At 37.6% G+C, this 23,707-nt stretch overlaps 1 protein-coding gene across 1 annotated transcript in view; it reads right to left on the bottom strand.

Moving 5' to 3' along the window:
* The window catches only part of THADA (THADA armadillo repeat containing), a 312,573-nt gene that overhangs the window by 239,932 nt on the left and 48,934 nt on the right, over positions 1–23,707 (bottom strand). Inside the window, exons 18-22 of the mRNA XM_060169844.1 lie at positions 22,545–22,680; positions 21,544–21,680; positions 18,089–18,247; positions 16,523–16,680; positions 8,184–8,293 (exon numbers count right to left, since the gene is read on the bottom strand). Of these exons, the coding sequence (XP_060025827.1) occupies positions 8,184–8,293; positions 16,523–16,680; positions 18,089–18,247; positions 21,544–21,680; positions 22,545–22,680 (700 nt within the window). The remainder of the gene's footprint in view (positions 1–8,183; positions 8,294–16,522; positions 16,681–18,088; positions 18,248–21,543; positions 21,681–22,544; positions 22,681–23,707) is intronic.

Genomic DNA, 23,707 nt, shown 5'->3' with positions numbered 1-23,707 from the left:
CCTACCTATCACAATTTCTTACATAAAGCAGGTGATCGATACGCTTGTGTTGAACTGCTAACTCTGAAGCAGAATGAAGTTCAAAAAAACCATTTGGATTCTAGTGCTGGCTCTGTCACCAACTAGTTGAGTGGCTATGGACAAATCACTTGATTTCTCAATGCCCAAGAATGAAAATAAAATCATTGTAAAAATGCTTTGAAATTCAATGAGATATTATTACCTGGGTTACTATTTCAAAGAGAGAAAGCAATGACCCTAAATGATATAAGTACCCAAAGCTCCTGATGTGACTGTCCCCAAAACACCTCATCATGGCCTCACACAAGCTGCAGTCCCTTGTTCAGGTCTTCACATGCCTCTCTTAGTTCTACGGAGTTAAATGTTTCAAATTTAGATCCTAACATATGTCTCTAGGTTCACAGCAACTCTGGCTTACCACATTGTACTCTCAATGGTCAGAGTGTTTCTAACACAGGCACATAGAAGATGTTCAAGAAATCGCTTGTTGAATAAATAAATAAGGACCCACTAGTGTTGACGCCAGCTGCTGCATATTAGCTGTCCTTCTGTTAGGCACATGATTGAAAAACCAGGTGTAGAAAAGAAGGGCTAAAATCTGTAAGGCTCCTCAATGGTGAAGTCACTGTGCCTAGAAAAACACAATAATAGCCTAACCTAGAGTTCTGACTGTTCAATGAACCTTCTGTCTACTCCCCAGCAAGGAAAGATTACTTCACAAGGAAGTGATTTCAAAACTCCAGAGTTGCTGGTGTTTATGATAATGAAGGAATTGAAAGGTAAAAATGGAACCATGCATGGCTCCCAAGAACAATGCAACGAACTCTAGCTGTTTGTTTTGGTTCCTCATCACACAATCCAGGGGGCAGCAAGGAAAAGGGCAAGGTCCCTGAGTGAAACAGTCCATGATTGGCTGTGCCAGCTCCATGCACTCAACAGCCCCAGCCGTGGGGAATTCCAAGCCTGCTTGGGTTAGCGAGTGCCTCTCCACTAGAAGAGCAGACATCCTCTTTGTCCGAAGGCTCTTTTGTTTTATTTCACTCCCATGTCAAATTAATACAAAATATACAGTGTCTTTAGTCTCTGAGTACATCATAAAAATTGGATCTCAAGGGATTCAAGGTTCTTCATAAGCAAGCCTCACTAAATGTTATTAACCCACAAAAGTCTCCCAAGAGATCAGTTTACCAGTTCTAAAGGAAGTTTACTAAAAATGTATCCAAGTTCCCTCCATCTTTCATACCCGAAATCCCCAGACTTTCCCAATCAGAAACTAGAAAGCAGTATTGTACCATGAGTAGAATGCTCAGAATTTAAAAAGGTCTTAGAAAGCTGTATTCTCTTACTTTATCAAAGAGGACACAGCAGCCCAGAAAGATTTACATGGTTTTCCTAGTATCAACAGAGCTGGTAGGTAGCACTCAGTTTTAACTGGTACCTCAATATTCTTTCCTCTACACTCGGAGGGAGGCAGTGGTTAAGGATGGGGGTGTGGGAGGATCAGACCACTCTGATGTTCCTGCTCTTCACAGTCAAGAAACAGTAGGCATTAGGGGCTTCCCTGGTGGCCCAGTGGTTAAGAATCCACCTGCCAATGCAGGGGACACGGGTTTGAGCCCTGGTCCGGGAAGATCCCACATGCTGCGGAGCAACTAAGCCCGTGCGCCACAACTACTGAGCCTGCGCTCCAGAGCCCGTGAGCCACAACTACTGAAGCCCGTGTGCTTAGAGCCCGTGCTCCACAACAAGAGAAGCCACCGCAATGAGAAGCCCACGCACCGCAAAGAAGAGCAGCCCCCGCTCGCCACAATTAGAGAAAGCCCGCGTGCAGCAATGAAGACCCAACACAGCCAAAAATAAATAAATAAATTAAATTTATTAAAAGAAAAAAAACAACGAAGGAAAGAAATAGTAGACATTAAAAAAAGGGGGGGCTGACAGGAAAGAGGCGGGAGGTGTTGTTTTTTTTGTATTTGTTTGTTTGGTTTGGTTTTTCTATGCTAAGTGCTATAGCTTGAGTCCCTACCAAAAGTAACAGAAATGAACAGGCCAGTCCATGGCTGGTGAGTCTTTGTGTTGTCTTGAGAAGATCACTGAAGCAAATTATTGTTCTATAAACAGATTAGTCCAATTTCTATCCACAAAGCTATCTCACTGGTAGTGGGTAAGTATTCTAAGATAAGCATAAAACCCAGACTGAAATCAAATTACATATGCTGTATACCCAACTAATTGGTCATTAGACTATTTTGTGCCAATAAATCAGGTTCCCTGACTACAGAGTGGCTCTCCAATGGCTTCATCCATCCACCTAAGGATGGTAACACAGAGCTATTTTTTGTTGAGTTTTGATTAGTTATATTACGATTGTTAATTGAGAAATGTTACCTTCATTTCCTCAGACTCTTTCAGTATTGTTACTTTTCCTAACTTAGAGATTTTTTCCCAAGCTCCTATTATTTCATAAGCTAAATTCCCCACTCCATTCATTCTTTGGTCAAGTATTGTGTTTATTATTTCAAGGTTCGTGTTTATTATTTCAATTAAACTAAACAGTGACAGATGTGCAGGAAGGTTGTGTGCATGTACATGCACATTTTAAAAACAGGGAACATAGCCCTGAAGCATGGAGAAATTTTAAGCCTGAAAAACGATTTGCCCAAATGAGATCCAGTGAGAAAGCTACATATCAACAGAAGTCATCTTAACCTCCCTCACCACCATCAAATATTGCTGAAGTTTACTGCAGGCTAAAACATCAGGGGGCTATTTTGAAGGCTCAGCTGCAGGCACAGGCAATAGTAACGATGACCAAATATAAATTGAATTACCAATCAGAAAGCCATGTGGGGAAGGGCAAGATACAGTGGATTAAAATAAGTGGTTAGAAGGATGTAACAAATTGTTGGTTCTCTTAATATTTAATACAACCATTGCCTGAGATCAAGGAGGAAAAAATTAATATTAAAAACTCTGGAACTTTACTAACAAAGCTGAGATAGAAGTTACTCACTAAGAACAAGATTCCTTCATTACTGAGTCTAAAAAGACTGAGTATTATTATGAGAACTTTAAAAATGATTATTCAAAGTTCCAGAAAGAAGGTAATATCTTACTCAACTACGGAGTGGGCTTAAAAATAAAAATCCAAGGGTCACAAACCAAAGACACAAAGTTTTAGATTTTAAACATTAAGACATTCTAAAAAATAAATTAAAAAGAAAAAATATCATTAAGACATTCTACTTTTCCCCAAATCCTTTTTTTTTTTTTTTTTTTTTTTAAAAAGCAAGATAGATCTGAACAACTGGACCAAATAACATGTAAGTTGGAAGGGGTGGGGAGAATTGGAGTTAAGACCTAATATTTTTCTTTAATTTGTTTATTTAATTTATTTATCCCCAAATCCTTTTAATCCACTATAGAAGTGGGAAAATTAAAGGATTTTTTTTTCTATGTAAAGTATTAATATGGTTTCCCAGAGTGGATGATCACTTAGTTATTCTTTATTTAATTATTAATATTTCAAATAAAAATCATAGGATACTCAGAAATAAAAAGTGTCCTAGACACATCTGCCAAAGGAGATGAAAATAAAGGCTTAAACAAGATTATATATTTTTTATTTAGAGTTGAATGACTTTTTCCCCAAACCTCATATATTACATTCTACATTTATTTCTTGCTCAACTGCATATTCTTTAGAGACTTGGTCTTTCATTCTCCAGTAGAGTGAAATTATTTTTTCGTTAATATATTTCAAAGGTTCATAAGAAGTCTTCTGTTGAATTTGAATTGTAGTAGCTATAATTAACTGATGAAAGTTGAAATACATATTTAAATTACTTCTGTCCACCATAATTGTTGACATCCATGAGTCAGTAGTAGCATTTTATGACAAAAATTGCTAAATGTCAGCAGTTCATTTTTCGGGCCAACAATGTGAGAATGATTGTAATTAGTGCAGCAAATATTCACAGTTTAAGCTACATTTCAATAAGCAGAGCAATTCAAAAAAATGAAGAGTAAGACAATATCAGGTACTCATGAACCTCCCTTCTAGATTTAGAACTGTAAACAACAACTTAATCCGCTTAGAGTTAAGCTTTTAATTTATGGCTGAACAAATGAAAACTAGATTCCCTGCTTGGCACCCTAGTTTAGAATTCTGTTTATTTTCACTGAAAGAATAACTTAAAATACTAAGACTATAGAGCATAAATAAGCAAGTATGAATTTCATCAGAAACCTGAATTTACAGTGATAACTTTAATGCATTTAACCACTCTAATCAAGTGCTTAAGCAGGTAATTAAGCATAGGCAGGTGATTATGTTTTTTAAAGAGTGCATGAATATTTCATCAAATTCTAAATAGAAAGGACCATATAAGAAATCAGATTCTAGAAAATTAACTCAACATATTGTGTGTGTGCGTGTGCGCGCGCAAGTGTTGCTTTCAAAAAATTCCCAGAAAAAAGAACAGTGTTTTCCATTCCTATTTATTCTTAGATGATTGTTTAATAGTGAAATCAATTTACATTTGAAGACATTCTGAATAATCCTGTTGAACACCAATTCAAACAATGTGGCTCTTGTTTAACTCTTCGGTTATTTACCCATTAATCTCTTTAAGTGTTTGCTTCCTTAACACAGCTGTAGTTCAAGAGGTGGCCAGCAGTTGGCCTCCATTTCAGTGGATTTTCCTGAAAGCCCAGATTTCTTTCTGCAAACTTTAAAACACTGTATGCCTAAATAAATTTTTCATAACTTAAAAGCTTTCAGAAGGATCCAAAAGAAATACATTTGCTTTTAAAAATAAAAACCAAACAAAAGGAAGCCACACATACTGCAAAGACGTTCTCCGTAAAACATTCTGTTCAGCAGATCTGAAATGTCTCCAAAGGGATCAAGAACCACTTGGTTTGGAAGCAACAGTTGGGAACTCATAACAGGTTGGTTAAAAGCCAATAGTGACAGCCATGAGGAGATCTTTACAGCAGATTAGGAGTGGCTGAGATACCAGGCACTGGGCCTTGCCTCATCTCCCCACTCCATTTATTTGGAATGCCTTCAACTGTACTTTCAACTACAAAGTACAGTTGTTCAAAAGCCTCTGTCCTTGGTCCTCTGTTCTTTTCTCCTTTTAAGCTCTTCCCTAAAGACTGCAATCCTACTAGCTATGATATTTATGAAGACGGCATAAATCTACATCTCTGTTTCTGCAAGAGCACCCAAACTAATCCCCTATCTCCCAGTTCTGACTTAAATATTTCCACCAGGATATGCCACCATCATGTCACACTCAACACATACAAAACAAATGTGTTCATCATTATCAAAGTAATCTCCTCTTTCAGTCTCCTTGCCTTTAGTAACATCAATTCCACTTTTCTGGTCACCAAAAATTAAACCACAGGAACAGTCGTGGACTCCCTGGGGACCTCTATCACACACATTCAGTTTACTTCACGTGGCAGATTGCATTCTTCAAAGATGGCCACCACTATATCTCCCATCCCACACATATTTCTACAATACAATCTTGCCACTTTACCATCAAATGGTGAAGTTTAATTCCTCTCCCCTTGAATCCGACTGGCCTTAAGACTCATTTAGAACCAAAACAATGTGACTGAAACAATGCCACGAGACTTCCAAGGCTAGGTCAGAAAAGACCATGAAGCCTGCCCAGTTCTCTTGGAACAGCCTCTCTGAAGGAAGCCAGCTGCCATATAAGAATTTCAGCTACCCCAAGACTGCCATGCTGAGAGGCCACATGCAGTCCCAACTAGGCCCTATCTTCTAGCCATCCCACCAAGGTGCCATAATGTGAATAAAGCTGTCTTGGACCCTCCTGACCAGTTCATCTGTCAGCTGAACACCACCAATTGAGTTCGATAAATACCCCAAGGAGAAGAATCACCCAGCTAGGCACTCCCCTAATTCTTGACACATCAAACCATTAAATAAGAGATGTCCACAGCTTCTCTTCTAAGCATTCAAAATGTCATGTGTAGAGTTGTTACTATGTGGGGATAAATATTAATTGAGATGCCACTTCTTTCCCTCCATTCCCAGAGCCATTGACTCAGAGGAAGCTCTCATCACCTCAGCTCTAGATTGTTAGAGCCGATGCCAGTCTCTTCTCACTACTATCTGTCACTACAATCTATCTAACCTAACACTTCCAAAGGAAACACTACATTGATGCACCAACACCATAACCAACATCAATCTCATAATGTTTTACATTTGTAGAAAGTTTAATAATGCAAAAGGGTCTTCATACATAGGTATCTTACTTGATCCATATAACAAAGGCCAGAGAGATCTGTCAACAGGGCAAATATTCTTTTCCTTACTTTATAGATGAAGAAATCAGAGGCTGAGGAGAGTAACTTGTACAATCTCATTGCCAATAAACAGAATGGATGTAAGTAGAACTAAGACCTCGTGTCATAGATTATTGCTATTTCTCCATTCTACATGCCTCCTATGATCTATTTCAGGTCGAAAATGTTCAATCCCTCTCTCCATCCCTACTACAGCAAATCTGTTTTCTAGGTATCCATAATTTGACCTCCATCTATCCAAATGTATGATATTGTCTAGTAACTCTACCACCAGCACCACCACCACAAATCAGCCTGGCTCATTTACTCACCTAACAATATGCCATGCTGGTTCTAGCCTCTGAACATTTACTCATAAAGTCTCCTCCTTTCTCCTCCTATCTACTTAAACCTTACTCATGCATTAGCACAAATTCCACCTCCTCCAGTAAGCCCTCCCAGCCTTTCTTTGCTGCTTTCTCTCTGCTATGCCTACAGAATTTGTAAATTTCACCCAAATTTTGACAGTTACATTGGCTCATCTTGTTCAAGTGTCTTGGTTTCACTTTCCAGGCTGGTGTTCAGCTAACACACATCCATGCAGACAGCAATCTTGGGTGCTTACAGCCAGTGTCTGTTCTGACCAGTCAGTGCCCATGACGTACCATTTGTTAAATATTTTGAATTTCATCCCTGCTTATTTCCCCAACTAAACCATATGCTCTTTGAGAACAGGAACCTTGTCTCATAAAGAAGTATTATATCCTCCAAGCCAAGCACAGTACTAAGCACACAGCTAGTGTTCAATATATATATTTGTTAATTGATTTGAAGGGAGGGAAGTGTGTTGTTTTGTGAGAAAAAAATATTCTTAAGTCATGTCTACACTGGAAAGAAAGAGCTGCAAAGACAACAAAATATTTTCAAGATCAGCAGTTTAATGTCAAGGACATTTTTTAATGTATCATTTAAAGATATTCTGTGCAGCCCATAACTGCCAAAATGTTTTATAAATGTTGTACCAGGAGTGTGAAAAAAATGCTTCAAAAATATTCAAGGAGTAGATGTCTTAACGGCCCAAAATAAAATGTTTGCTAAGGCTACACGGCTGGCAGAACTCTGCTTCATTTCAAAAAGTTTCCAGGCAATGGAAATGTTTTCCTGGAAAATACTACCTTTTATTTAGAGAACACTTGCCATGAACACTTAGTCATTAAGTAATTTAAGGTTTCCTCACAAGCTCTTTGCAGGAAATCTATTATATGAATGAATGAAATTATCAGCACCTATAATGTCAAAAAAAAAAAACCATTTGGCTAAATGGACGAAATCTACTTAAGTATTTTTCCAAGTAAGGGGGAAAAGTCCTTTATAATTTTTGGTCTATTTACTGTTCTTTTAAATTTTTCTATAAGATAAAATTACGAAGAAAAACACAAAATCCTTAAGTGTTTCTCTGTCTGTAATATACACAAATCCAAAAAACTGGAGGGCTTATTTTATTCCACAAGCCAAGTAATTTTCAAACAGACAAAACAGTCATTTCATTCAATGAAAATAAATGGTAACTTCAAATCTATTTTTAGCAAAATCTCTGAGTTTGTGTCAAATCACGTTTCAATAAGAGAGTGACTGGGTTTGGACATTTCACTCCATCATCTGCAGTAAATCATACAATGAAACCTAAGAAAACAATTTCTTCCAAGAGTTTTGAAGCCAACTAAGTCCTGTTCTTTTAAACATCAAAAGACACAACTAAATTCTACTTTGAGCACATGGTTTGTGCATTTAATCTTTTTAAAATTAAAGGGATATTTGCTTTGTTTTACCTGTTTAGGATTTCGGTGAGTTTCACAAAGCCAGTGTAAGCCAGTTCAAATGCTCCTCTGTGCCTGGACTGTAAAAGGTGCTGTTTAAAGTAATCTCCTATTTCTTTTACCTTCAAAACAAAATCAAAAATAAATATGCCATTTATGTTTACACTGACAGATGTATTTATGTCAGTAACGCCATTTATTTACTTATTTATTTATTTATTTTTAGTAAGATTATTTAGAACTCAGGTCTCAATGCCCATCCACTTAGCACCTATTATGCAACAGGTAATATTTTAAGCGTTTTATACTATCACAATTAATTCTCACAACAATTCCATGAAAAAAGCACTATTATTATCTCCACTCTACAACTGGGAAAAATGAGGCCCAGAAAGGGCAAGTAACTTATTCAAGGTCATACAGCAAGTAGATGGTAGAACCAGTACATAAATCCAGGCAATCTGGCTCCAGAGTTGGCCATCTTTAACTGCTAGGCTAGAACTGCCTCCCTATGCCAGCTTCACAAATCTTGCTGTGTTCTCTTTGTTAGCTCATATCATTCAACACCAACAGCAAATCACACAAGGTGACAACCTCACAAACCTAGGCCTAGGTGAAGTAATTACCTTTTACTCCCCTCTTCAAAAAAAATTTTTTTCTATTATGGTTAAAATATACATAACATAAAATTTACCATTTTAACCGTTTTTAAGTGTACAGTTCAGTGGCATTCAGTATATTCACTTTCCTGTGCAACCACCATCTATCTACAGAATATTTTTCATCTTCCCAAACTGAAACTCCAACCCATTAAACAATACTTCCCAATAATTACCTTTTAGAGATAGACAAATATTAATGGCCACACAAGATTTAGTGTGCAAAGGGCCTCCTGAAAATTGACAGGCTTCACTTTGAGTCAGAACCATGGAGTTTTCCAGAATGCTACCCAATCACTTTCATACATGCTGCTTTTCTCCATGCAAGTTTAAACAAATAACAAATATGACAATCTACTTTAAAGAAGACATGACTGACAATTAGTTGCTGATGAAGTTTTGTACAGCATTAACTGTTAAAGTGGTTGGGTTGATTCTACATTTATACCATAAGATTTGGTAGCTGATAAGCTTTAGAGAATCCAGATTTTGTATAAAACTCAGGACCAAAGCTACAACTGGCACTCTCTTGATCCAGGTCTCCCCAGCAGGTCACAGAATGGTGAAAAAGCAAGCTAACCCAAGATAGCTCACATAGGCTTATCTAGAAACAACTTCTACCTCAGCACAGTGACTGGTATTCTGCACACATTAGAGATGATAAACAGTAGAAAGAGTAGTTAAACGTGTAACCATGGGCAACTGCCTCAGTCTCATCTATAAACTGGGAATAATAATAGCACTTGCCTCACAGATTGTGTATTAAAATGAGTTAATAAATCTAAAAGCTCAGCACAGGCCCTTAACTTATAAACCAATTCAGTTCAACGGGACCTCTGTCTGGATTTCCAAATAGAAGAAAGCTAACGACATACTCTAAACTCAAAATATATATGATTATAGAAAGACGGGTGATACATTTAGAGAAATAAGAATCAGATATGAGATCAAGAAAGAACCAGAAAAGCAGGATATAACAGAAGTTTTTAAATTCTAACAATTTAATATCCCCAAAGAGTGCCATGTCATGTTCTTCAGCTAAAGTTTTCAGGTGAAGAGCTGATGATATCCCTAATTTTTAATATTTTTTACAAGCTACATACTACTAGTCGTCAAAAATCAGGAGTCAGGGTAAGCCTTATCATTTTACCTTCAATACGTAATTTCAGAGTATATTTTGAACAGAATTATCAAGCACAAAATCTGAATTTAACCCCCAAGACACACCTGAAGCTCAATAACCCTACAAAACAGGACCAGAAGAAACATCAGTTAACTAACTTGTTATGACCATCATTTCTATTATTAGAGAAACAAAAGAAGATTTATAAAAAGGTGTACTAAGGCACAAAAAATAAAAACAGGAAGTCATAGAGCTGGGGTCTCTCTAACATCCTTAATCTTTTTTTAATGTTACAGATATTAAAACATACTTCAGGAAAACAGAAATGTTACTGGTAAAGTGCTTCTCTGTGGACTTACAATCTAGTTCTTAAACAAAGATCAGATTTTCATTGCTTCCTTTACCTTAACTCCCTTCAAAGGGGCTTAAACCAAAAGGCATATAATAATATCAAAGACCTCAGAGGTGAATGAGACCAGTGGATGGTCTCTCTTCTGAAGGGTAGACCTCAACCCTAGGTAATCCTGGCCTCAGAAAACAGAATGAGATTCTAAAGACACAAGTGAGAGGTAGACCATTTTTTCTCATTCCATTTTGCACTTAATTTCCCAACAAACCCACCTAGGTAACACCCAGGCTTAATATGAATTTTTCCCTTTGAAGAGAGTATATTTCTATTAATCAGACAGTAAGTACTTTTTTAGCACCCTGTCAAATGCTTAGCAGCTTAGTGCTGGGTAGACAAAGAACAAAACAAGGTGTTTGTCCTCCGAAGGCTTTCAGAGAAAACCAATATTCTGGATGGTACCCATCAGAAGCTTAACAGCAAAGCTTAACAGCACTAAGAAATGACAGCTCTTTTTGCATTGAAATGAATAATTAGAAAAAGCTTCATGGCCAGACCTTAAACAGGATATACATGAGTGAACCAATACAGAAAAGGATAATTAACATGAGAAGAAGCTGGCATACTAGAATAAATGAACAAACATTTATTAAGTATCCGCTACCTGTCAGACACTTCACTGGGTCTTTTTACATGAATGAACACAGACTATACAGGAGAGTGATAGCAGACCTGGCTGAATGGCCTCAAGATTTCATGCTAGAAAATAGTGGAAGAAGACAGGGTTGCAAGGTAGGGATGTACCCTATCACAGTGGGTGGGAGGAGTCAACAGGGCAATGTGGTCCATGAGTAGCTGGACAGGGAACAGGGGCCATGCTGACACTCTCCCCTTGGATGATCAGACTATAGGGAACATATTTAACCCTGTAGAAACTTATGACAACAGTAGAATCAGAAAAAGAATTTCAAAATTTTATTTAAAAAATGAATAACTCCTCTGAAAATTCAACTCGATTGCCTTTCAATCTATTAGATACATAGCTCCTATTTAAAGTTCATAAAAACTTTTCTTTTAACATGGATGATGTCTTTACAAAATATTTTCTTAATAAATAATATATATCTCAGAATTTCTGAAAGACAATTAAATATGGGGAAAAAAGGGCACTGATTTCTATTCTTAAAATGAAATTCTAATCACTATCTTTTTAAGTTTAGTGTATCCTGGTTCTAACCTTCCATAAAACCTACTCCTATAGGCAAATTAACATGCTTTATGGATTTACAGGGTATAAATTTCCACAGGGGAGGAGAGCTACATGCTATGTCTCTAGGCACCTATAATTCACCGACAGACTAGCTACGTGCCATGTCTCTAGGCACCTATGATTCACCAACAGACCAAACAGGGGAGCTAAATGCTCACCTAGAGCATAAAACCCACAAAGGGCAAATGTAAATACATTTTTTGTTTGTCCTTTATCTAGATAGTAGAGAGAAATACAGTAGAAAAATCAAAGCTAATTCCCCTCATTATGAGTTAGTAAGTCCATAAAGATTCAAGTATACAGGTGGGACATTTCTACAAAGAGCATGTGCAGTGGTTAAGATCTGGGATTCTGGAGCCAAGAGGGCTGAGTTCAGGAACCCTACTCAGCCTCCTTACCAATACAAGCTAATTACATAAGTAACAGAGTTCTCTCATCTGTGAAATGGGGATAAAACTAGAACCTACTTCACAGGATTATTCTGAGAAATAAATGAGATTATGCAAATAAGCATTTAGCAGAGTACCTGGTAGAGCACAGCAATCAATATTGCTAAATGTCAATTTTTGTTTTCATTTTGTGTCATCAAGTAGTGAGACTTAACTCCTAAACCTTAATTTAAATTTTACTTTAAGACACAGCCACGGGCTTCCCTGGTGGCGCAGTGGTTGAGTCTGCCTGCCGATGCAGGGGACACGGGTTCGTGCCCCGGTCTGGGAGGATCCCACATGCCGCGGAGCGGCTGGGCCCGTGAGCCATGGCCACTGAGCCTGCGCATCCGGAGCCTGTGCTCCGCAATGGGAGAGGCCACAGCAGTGAGAGGCCCGCGTACCACTAAAAAAAAAAAAAAAAAGACACAGCCACAACCTTAGGAATGTCAACAGGAGTTTCTAATTCCACTTTGGTTAAATGGAATAGTTTATAAAAGTTTATACTACAGTAAGATAATTAACATTTTAAACTGGACATTCTCTACTATAGTGATTTCCTACTAACACCTGGGATTTCGTGAAAGCCCAAACATTGTCCTACATAATAACAAAGATGATGGTTTCCTGGTATTCAGACATCTTCCCACCAGAACGTTTATTCTTTGTTTTCTGGCAAATCCTTAACCATGTGCCATTTTAACAGTTGCCTTTTAGTCTGACTTTTTGAAATGAATTTGTCTTGTATCCCCTATTACATTTCCAAGCCCTTTGAGCTCAGAGAACCACATATTCTATTTCTTAATATTCCCACAACACCCTTGTAGTAAGGCAGTCAATAAATAGTTGACTAAATGATGTAATTACATGCTCAACTTCACTTCACAGCTTAAAAATGGTAACCTGCATTCAGCACAGTTCAATGAATACTTACTCATAATTTCTAAAAAATAAACTTTGGTAAAAGAAAATACAAAAGGTAATTTCTTTAAGACTGACAAATGCTAATAAACATACATCCCACTTACAGTTCATTAACAAAAACCTAAAACAGTAACAAAAGGTACTGAGGGACCATATAAACCCAGTTAGCCATGTACATCATGAAAATTACAATAGAATCTAAAGTAGGAGTTTTTAAAATTGCTCATTTCTAACAGTTGGTAATTATTCTTAATCACGTGATTTCTGTGGCAATAATTCCTAGGAAGCAGAAAGCAGATACATTAAAAAAAAAATCTACCCAAAAGCTTCTTTTTAGGAATATTAGGGGAAATATATAAACATATGAACTGATAGTCCAGGTAGAGGAAGTTTAAAAAAATCAGTAGGTACTGGGTATCCGATATCCCATGGAAAGAGGACCAACAATGCATCAAGCAAAAGCTCTGCATCAGCAAAGCACCCAGCTTGAAACCCAGACACACACCAGTCAGGAAGTTTGTGAGATAAGGTTGCATGCACTGCTCACTCTTTAAGGGTCTCGACTTACATCCCTCAAAGCTGGTTTTATCTCTGCCTCTCGGACAGGGACATTATGAAAGAACCTTTCATAATGTGATTACAGCGCAGGAGAAGGGTCAGACATGCCTCTGAATGAACACATTTTCTTCTTGATGAAGTCGCAGAGGACACACTCCTTCACAAGCAATCATCTAAGGGAATGGATCATTTGCTATAAAGTTCAGTAGCAAGTTGCCTTACTGTCCTGTTGCTTGCAAAAATCTGGTTGGCTATGGGAAGCTGGGAAAATTAAATTTAAAGAAAAATTAAATGAGCCATTCAGAACAAAGGCAACACTGTGTCATGTCGGAATACAGGCTGGGAAGCAGAAGAATGGGGTTCCTGTCCCAGAGCTGCCACAAACCAGCTTTGTGATCTTGGGCAAACCAGGTAACATCCAAGGGCTTCAGTCTCCCCTTGTGCAAGAGAGCTGGATAATATCATCTCTGTGAGCCTTCCAGCTCCAACAGTATGTGAATACAGCACTGAATACTCAGAATTATAAGCGAGCACCAGCTCCTCTCCTCGTACAGCAGCAAAAATCCCCAAATTGGAGTCTCACCACCTGCTGGCCTAGTATAAACTATACTCATGTATGGGGGATGGAAGTTGTCACCCCTTTAACAAAGGGCTGTAAAATCAGGATGGGCTTAAAGGAGCTGAGTTCCATGAGAAATCCTCTCCGTCGTCAAAATGTGAGACCTCAAATATAAAATGGCAGTAGAATCCTATTCCTTTTTCAGTAGTGAAGGGTGAGTGGAGAGCAAGAGAAGCAACAGGCTGAACACCAGTATTTCAGGTTCTATAGAACAACTTCCTTCATCCACTGAGAGAAAAGGAGATCATGGTTTTTATGATTCTTGTTAATGAGAAATCCAAGTTCCCAATTCTCCCCAACAACGTGGAGCATTCTGCCCGTAAGTCACTTCCCTGCCTCTGCAGGTCTCTTGTGGTCACATTCACCTACACTGTTGACGCGTACATTTGTAGCTTTGCCACTAGGTGCACAGAAGAACTAGTGATGCCAGGGCGGCTATGCCCTTGGAAGGAAGGTAGACCCTAGGTGTGGCCCCAGCACTCCAATGCAGACTGCATCCTTCTCTGTCATTTATATTTTTAACTCTTAAAAGTACTAAATACATAGGAATATGTTTAAAGGAATTTCACGGAACAAAACTATATGTTTAAAAGCAGGAATCCTCTAGTAATATAAGTAATACTAATTTCTTGATAACTTTAGATTTCATTGACTAAATGTCCCTGCATTTTTTTAAATGTAAAAAAATTAATAATTTTTTTAAGAGCATTTTAATTTTTTTAGTAAAATTTAGCATGATCAAGACTAAAGTTTTCCACAGAGGGCAGGGTTTCAATGTCAGAACAGTGCCATCACATACACTCTTGTTCACTCACTCAGTCATTAATTTCTTCTCAAACATATATATGTGGGGTCACCACATGAATGGCGACATGGAGAAATGACTGGACCTTATTAGAATGGAAATGGATATTTTACAGAAAAACAGGATTCTATTTCTTATTCAAGAAAACAGTCATCAGAAGAGTTCTTTGGTTTATAAGAGCCTCTCTTTGTTATTGTTGTCGTTTTACAAACATCTCTTCTATTTTATATTAGTTCCCAATTTTAAAAACTTAATTCCCAATTTAACCTGGATATCCCATATAACTTCATAAGATTTGGGTGCTCTGTAAAAGGTGTCAGGGCAAAATGATTTTCACAGGAAGCTTTCAGGTCTTTCTCAGTTATAGTAAAAGTAAAATATGTTTCCCTTAATTTTGTTTTTAAACACTGGCCAACAAACCTAAAACACTAGATGTTTTAACTTGTCCTTGAAAAGTTGAGAAGTCAAGGGGCTCTAGCCCATATTTACTTCTTAGTGAGATGGTGAACATCAGTGAAGTAACCATTAATCATAGCTGGATTCCCCAGCAAAGACGCTGGCACTGGCACTCCAGCCAGTCACCAGTAAGGACTGCAAGTAACTCTAGGACACTAACGCCTGTTTGATTTGGAAGAGAATAAGGAACATAATGAAGCTGGCAGTGTTCTGTTCCCCTCTGCCGTTCTCTGTCTCAGAGCCTTGCAACATCACAAGCCCAGCTGTTAACCAGATGCAAACATATCAGCCACAGAGAGTGTGAGAATAAAAATATTAGCATTATTTCCATGGAACTGGTCACATGGTTATTACAGAAATAATCAGCATTAGCATACTACAATATTTGTTTTGTTCTTAAATGTCATAACACCCTACGGGAGAAATTATCTTTATTTGAAAAAGGTTAAAAATGAAAGTACATGTTATGTATCTTTGCTGGAAAATGGTGGGAAATGGATTTGTTGAAACCATATGGAAAGGAAGAGGGAATCAATTAAAAACAGAAATCTAATAAATCTAAAATATTTCCAAATGAAATGCTTGTGGTAAGCTAATTTCTTATAAACACTGCACTCAAGTCACTTGAATAGTCCCAGATGGAACTGAATTTGTGGTCTTAAAAGTCAGCCAAAAAAACCAAAGTAACTACAACTTTATCATCAATGTAGAGGGAAACATGAGATCCATAATCAACCAGTATATAAAGAAAAAATATATATATTTTTTCTTTGCAAAATTTAAGAGGTTTGTGGAATTTTACTAAATAGACAATTTCATTTACATTTGAATTTTAAGTTTTTGTGTGTTCAATGGAGAAATAAAAATTCAAATGTTAATACTGAAGTTAAAAGTGAGGTAAAAGCTATCATTATTTATACAACTTAGAAAAATAAAAACATTTCTAAAAATGCCAAAGTTTGGAAACGGATTGCAAGATCCAATTCCTATACTTTAATGAACTTTCTTCAGTTGACATCTGTAAGATTTTATTCAAGAAAAATGTTAAAATTATTTTTTAAGTCATTAAAAAAATTTTTTTAAGTTATTTAACTTTTAAATAAAAGTTTGTGATTTATGCTTTGACCAGAAATTATACCAGGTGGAATAAACAGCTACCCTACCTGTTCCACTGTCAATAATCCATCAGGAGATTCTGGCACAGACCGCATGGGTAGAAGCTGGCACAGTGAGCCTAACAGTAAAGCGACTTCCTTCATGCTTCTCCAACAACATACCAGCACCATCTGAGCAGTTACGTCACATGTTTTTCCTTCTTTACCTTAAAAAATAAAAAAAAAAAAAACTATTGCAACACTAGGCACTTGATTACTCACATCCCAGGTTTCTTAGAACAAGCTTATTCATAATTTCCCCAAGAATAATCTGCTTGAACAAACCAATTTGTCATATGCTATATTTATTCAGGAGAAGATAACTAACATTTGTTGGGAATGTGTTATGGGTAGGAATCACAGTATTTTATTTAATATACTATATTCAAAATAAATTTAAAAATAAAACACAATATTATTCTAAAACCAAAGTCTAACCTTTGGAAGTTAATGAAACAAACTCTTCCTGCCTCTCAGTCATCCATAAAATATGACTATAATAAATGTATTTTATTATTTGTTTTGGTGAGGGTGGCTGCTATGTCAGTAAAAGAATAGGATACGACTTTTCTTTCAAAGGAAAATACAAATTCTCTTTCAAAATATATTTAAATTCCACGGTCAATTAGCTATAAGAATCCTTACTCTCTTCTTCTAGCTTTAGAAATATTTTAGTACTGACATTAAAAGAAAAAAAATCCAAAAGAAGCTATTAAATTTAAAATGTAAGTTAACAAAATAACCTTTTTAACGTAATCCCATTTGTCTTTTAAAAGGCCACTAAACTCAAAGGATAAATGTACATACACTTAAATACATAAAATTGGTCTGAAATGATGTATACTAAAGAGAGATGAAGTAGGATTGAGGAGGAAATAAGAAAATGAAAGAAAACAAAATTAATTTGTTTTTAATTCATATTTATCTCTGTATTATTTGAAACTATTACAAGCATACATTTGTGTTATTTTGTGTAATTAAAAAAAAATCATAAAGAGAAATTTTTACAAGACAATATCCCCATCTAGTGGAGAATGTAGAATATGTTATAAATAAATAAGATATTACTGCTTCTGATGACTTTTTACAGCTTTATAGAAAATTATAAAAGAACTAATGAGAAAACAAACAGTAAGAATTTGAATTCTGGAGGCCTGGTACAACAGAGCAGCTCACATTTCTCTGAGTCATAAATTTGTTTCCTTTAAAAGGCTGTTTGACTGACTACGAGGACTCTCACAACATCAAACCATAGTGCTGGGAGAAGCAGACTGCTCCCCAAACCCAAGTTCACTGTGCATCACTGTTCCTACATCACCTGGCTGTCAAGACAGGTTTCAGTACTCAAAGGCTTTTTGCTGAAGCACCTTATACACTGCACTGGTGAACACCATTTTCTGGTAAAGTCTTATAAACTCATTCCCCAAAATAAATCATTTATAAGCTCAAAAAAGACTTTATTTTCTAGAAGTGTACTACACACATTTGTAGCCTCTGATTTACTATAGAAAAAGAGCATTTTGCACATTTTATTTGTCGCTTAAATACTGACTACAATGCTGATTTTATATATACCTTTGATTTCTGCAGAAGTATCAATATTCGGTACACTGGCACTCAAGTCCTCCAAATCAAAGCTATCACATTCTTTCAAAATTTTAGCTCGATTGAAATAATCATTAGTATCTCGGGGCTGAATCTCATTCAAAATCGTCTGCAAGCGGCTTGCTGACTCTGAGGGAGAGAGATCAGATTATGTAAAACCCCAGTTCCACATCACATGAAGACTTCCCTCGCGGGTATTTGCCCTCAAAAATTTTGTAATTTTCAGGGCTTCCCTGGTGGCGCAGTGGTTGAGAGTCCGCCTGCCGATGCAGGGGACACGGGTTCGTGCCCCGGTCTGGGAGGATCCCACATGCCGCGGAGCGGCTGGGCCCATGAGCCATGGCCGCTGGGCCTGCGCATCCGGAACTTTCAAAATATGGTGAATATTTTAAATAGGGTGAAGATTGGACAAAAAAGCACAACAGAAACTGTCCATAGACAAAGGCTGCCATCTCCCTTACATTGCTTTTCTCAGTGTTGTCTAAGAATCTCAAACACAGTGCTCAAATAGATGAAGGAAGAGCAATAAACTTCAATGAATTTTGTTTTAAGAGGTAAGAAACCCCACTACAAACAAAAATAATCTTTTATGGCCCAGGAATACCATGAAAACTCCGTATTTGGCTTTGAAATGAATAAGTAATATACTGCTTTCTAAGTTAGATTTCCAGTCCTAGTATTATATTAAAATTCATTTTTATTTCTTAGTAAGCACTCGCTGGATTAGGAAATGTAAACTTCACGAATGCAAGACTTTGTTCACTGCTCAACTGCTAGTGCCTAGAACAGAAACTGGGTCATGGCAGAGGTTCAGTAACATGGGCTGAAGGAATTTATGGATGACTAGGTAATAAAGAGCTAGGCAGGCTCAGATTTTGAAAGAAAATAACAACAGGTAATCATCTAAAACCAATTAACAAATCAAAGAATGGGTTACTTACTGTATATCTATTATATACACTTATATTTTAGGTACTATGGGAAATATAAAGACCTAAACTGCTATCATAATGGTTCAGCCAACATCTTATGTTCACTTGTGGCTTCCATGAAATTTTGCCAAAAACAAATTTTGACAGCCACGAGAAAGTAACACTGGCCCAAAAAGAAACCATAGAAAGATTAAGAAAAAAGAGAGGGGTAACCAGAATAAAATTTTAAGAACCATTTTTGTGGCTTTCAGGGGAGACTTTTTTCAAAGAATTCAGAATGCATGGCAGATAACATGGGAAAGGCATAAGAAAAATGGAGACAACCAGAGGAAAAAAGAAAAGGCAAAATTAAGGAAAAGTTAGTGGACCATAGACAGTTTTTGAGACTGACAGATATTTTAAAACTTTAATAACAAACAAAATTTTAGCATACTCTGAAGGCCCTACCCACAACTGGTGACAAACATTCAAGATTTCTCACCCAAAATATATTGGTATGGCCTGATCCAAATATTCGCTATCAGACTGGATGTTCTTTATTCCTATGCACTGTTTAAGTAGGAAAACTAAACCAACAAATTTTAGTATTTAGACTATCAGCCAAAATAAATCTATAACTGTATCTTAGTATCATGAACCACCACCAACCTTCCAACTCATTTTTAGTGGAGAACAAAATGTAACATTTTCTATGCAACCACACAACTCTAGATTAGTTTAATTATCGGCCCAAAGTATTGTATTGTATGCTGCAGTGTGTGTTTATGATTTACTCAGTATGTTTTTAATAGAAGCCTCTCATTTGCACTCCAAAATGCATTCACCAACTTTACTTCAACACTAAAATATAAATTTACTTCATGATTTTCTAGGTGTTCAAAGGAACGTTCATGTTAGTATATACCTTTAACGGCCAATTCCTTCTGGCCTGTTGTAGTACAGATCCTACAGTAATCCCCTCACACTGTCCCTCTCCATCCCACCTGGGATCCGCAACCATCAACATCATCTGCAGCTGACATCCAACCATCAACATCGTCAGGGCTCCTCCTTCTGATGTATCGCCAGGAGGTCAACAGTAGCCTAACACTACGTCATAATGCCTACGTCATTCACCTCACTTCACCTCATCACACAGGCATTTTATCATCTCACATCAACACAAGAAAAAGGGTGAGCACAATGTGGTAAGATTTTTTGAGAGAAACAGAGAGAGACCACATTCACATAACTTTTATTACAGTATACTTTTATAATTATTCTGTTATTATTGATTATCATTGTTAATCTCTTACTGTGCCTAATCTATAAATTAAATTTTAACATAAGTATGTATGTATAGGAAAAAACATAGTCTGTATAGGGTTTGGTACTATCTGCACTGTCAGGCATCCACTGGGGGTCCTGGATCATACAGCCCTCAGATTAAGAGGGAACTGCTATATACACATACCACCAAGGGCATCCCAGGCACTGAATTTAGTTCCTATACTTTCAGGAATTGTTCATTCATTCTAACAACTATTGATAGTGTACCTCCTTCTGCCAGGCACTGTGCTAAGCACAAGGGAGGAAATCAGACAAGATTCCTGTTAAACTGCAACAACTCCATGAAGGAGAAATCTATGAGAAGGGGAGAATGCTAAGAGACAAGACTGGCAAGGTAGCAGGAGCAAAACTATTACAGGACCTGGTCACTAACATATTTTAAATAAAAAGGAAGAGGGGGTGGGCAGAGCACAGGGTTAAGGAAAGATTATGTGTAACATGATAGATTATAAGACTAGAAAAGATTACTTTGGATGTGGTAAAAAGGAAATGGAAGGAGATAAGAGTAGATGTGGGGAAACAAGAGAGGATAAAAGCCTACAGTAAGGTAAGAAGATGCAGATAAAAGAAAAAGAGATTTGAAAGCTATTTAAGGGGCATCACTGAAAGAACGTGGAGACAGGCTAGATATAAGGAGCAAAGGAGAGATGTCAAGCAGCCCTAGGCTCCTGACTTGCATAAACAGGTCTCTGGTAGGGCCATTTGCAAAAATACAAGGGTTGGGAAGGAAAAGACAGATGAAAGTTCATGAGTTCTGTTTTGGGCATTTTGACTATCTCCTCCAATTTTTTTTTTTTTAATTAAATGGTCTTTGTATGTCCAATGGTCTTTGCCTATTCAGATTTCTAACAGGTTGCCTTCTCTGACTGAACCCCATCAACTTCTCTCTAATTTTTATACTGCCTGCCAGAATACAACCCTGGTAGGTTGTATTCTGAAATGATATATTATAAAACCCAATTTACCCCAGAGGAGGAAGTACCTTGCTGATCACCTGGCTATTTATTTATTTTGGTTATTTTTTCATAGTTAAAAATATTACTAAAAAGGCAGAAATATCACTAGTCATAATAATTTCTTTTCCCCCTATTTAGCCTCTGTATCTCTCTGAAGAAATGATTAGGGGAAAAAACATAGTAATTCTAGCTTTCTTTGTTTACTGACCTGCATCAGTGTCCATGGGGATGAGGCCTTCTGGGGAGGAGCTCTGAATAACTGGAGACACCACGGCGGAAAGCCTGTAGGACGTCACGAGGAGCTTCTCTACCACGGGTCTCCACTCATTCACCAACTGCAGGCTGCTGCAACAAAGACATTAGGGTAGTTTACACTAAGAGCAAAAATCACATTTTCAAGATGAAATTAATAGACAAAAGGGGTCAAAAGAATTTGGGTTTCAAAATCGTGCAATCGGGCTTCCCTGGTGGCGCAGTGGTTGAGAGTCCGCCAGCCGATGCAGGGGACGCGGGTTTGTGCCCCGGTCCGGGAAGATCCCACATGCCGTGGAGCGGCTGGGCGCGTGAGCCGTGGCCGCTGAGCCTGCGCGTCCGGAGCCTGTGCTCCGCGACGGGAGAGGCCACAACAGCGAGAGGCCCGTGTACCACAAAAAAAAAAAAAAAAAAAAAAAAATCGTGCAATCTATAAAATATTTAAGACATAAAAATATGTGTATATATGTATTTTTTTAATAAAGTTATTTATTTATTTATCTTTGGCTGTGTTGGGTCTTTGCTGCTGTACACGGGCTTTCTCTAGTTGCGGTGAGCGGCGGCTACTCTTCGTTGCAGTGCGTGGGCTTCTCATTGCAGTGGCTTCTCTTGTTTCAGAGCACGGGCTCTAGGCGCATGGGTTTCAGTAGTTGTGGCTCGTGGGCTTGAGTAGTTGTGGCTCACGGGCTCTAGAGCACAGGCTCAGTAATTGTGGCACACGGGCTCAGTTGCTCCGCAGCATGTGGGATCTTCCCGGACCAGGGCTCGAACCTGTATCCCCTGCATTGGCAGGCAGATTCTTAACCACTGCACCACCAGGGAAGCCCTATATGTACATTTTAAAATCTAATTTTTAATTACCTTTAAGGCAATATGTTCCTTTCCCAGGACACATTCCAATAAGAGTTTAAAGCTCAGAAGTGAGTACTGAGGAAAGAGCAGGGGGGATATACTTACTTTAGAGCTAGCTTCCGCAAAGCTCCTGTTATACAGTGGACCCGCCCGTACATTGGAAACGATGCTGCTGCCTGAAGCAGAGAATTTTCAGCCCGAGATACTTCTTCCTCAAGATTTTCCAACAAGCATTTGATAACTAGAAAAAGCAAAAAAAACCCACCAAAACCCACCAAAATAACGCCAGTTTAAAAACACATTTACAAATTTGTACACAGCAGAACAGTTTCCACGAAAGCACCCAACTCAGTTGAACTTTATACTAGAGGTTTTTGAATGAAAAAAGAGATCTTTCAAGGTTATCCAGCCTGTTCTCCATTTCCAGTTAAGGTAGTACTGTGTCTTTGCCCTAACTTCCTGAATCCATTTACAGCACTCATTCTGGATCATTTCTCCTAGACATCCTCTACCTGGGTTAACAGACCCCAGGCCTATGTGCCATGTGCTATTTGGACAGATTTTAAAAAACAATGGCTTTACTGATATATTACTCATATACCATACAATTTATACACTTAAAGTGTACAAGTCAAGGATTTTTAGGATATTCACAGCTATGTACAACCACCACCACAGTCAATTTTAGAACATTCTCATCCTCCCCCCCTCAAAAAAGTCTCACCCATTATCAGTCACTCCCCTCCCTGCACCTCTCACCTTCCCCAGTCCTAGGCAACCACTTAAGCATTTTCTGCCTATTCTGGACATACCATATAAATGGAATCATACAATATGTGGCTTCTTTCAAAGTTCATCCATGTTGTAGCATATATTAATATTTCATTACTTTTAACAGCTTAGTAACAGTCCATTGTATGGATATACCACATTTTATTTATCCATTTATCAGATGATGGACATGTGAGTTGTTTCCACTTTTTGGCTATTATGAATCATGCTGCTATGAACATTCATGCACAAGTTTTTGTCTGGACATAGTTTTCATTTTTCTTAAGTATATGACCATTATGGACTGAATGTTTGTGTGTCCCTGACTGTCCCCCCGCAAATTCATGCTGAAACCCTCACCCTCAATGCAAAGAAATTTAAAGGTGGAATCTTTAGGAAGTAATCAAGTTTAGCTGAGGTCATGAGGGTGGGACCCCCAGGATGGGATTAGTGTCCTTATAAGAAGAGGAAGACAGACCAGAGCTTACTCTCTCCTC

The sequence above is a fragment of the Lagenorhynchus albirostris genome, chromosome 13, assembly GCF_949774975.1.
Source record: "Lagenorhynchus albirostris chromosome 13, mLagAlb1.1, whole genome shotgun sequence".
NCBI classification, from domain to species: Eukaryota; Metazoa; Chordata; class Mammalia; order Artiodactyla; family Delphinidae; genus Lagenorhynchus; species Lagenorhynchus albirostris.
The sequence above is the reverse complement of the archived record's forward strand: the minus strand, read 5'-3'. Positions and strand labels throughout refer to the sequence as shown.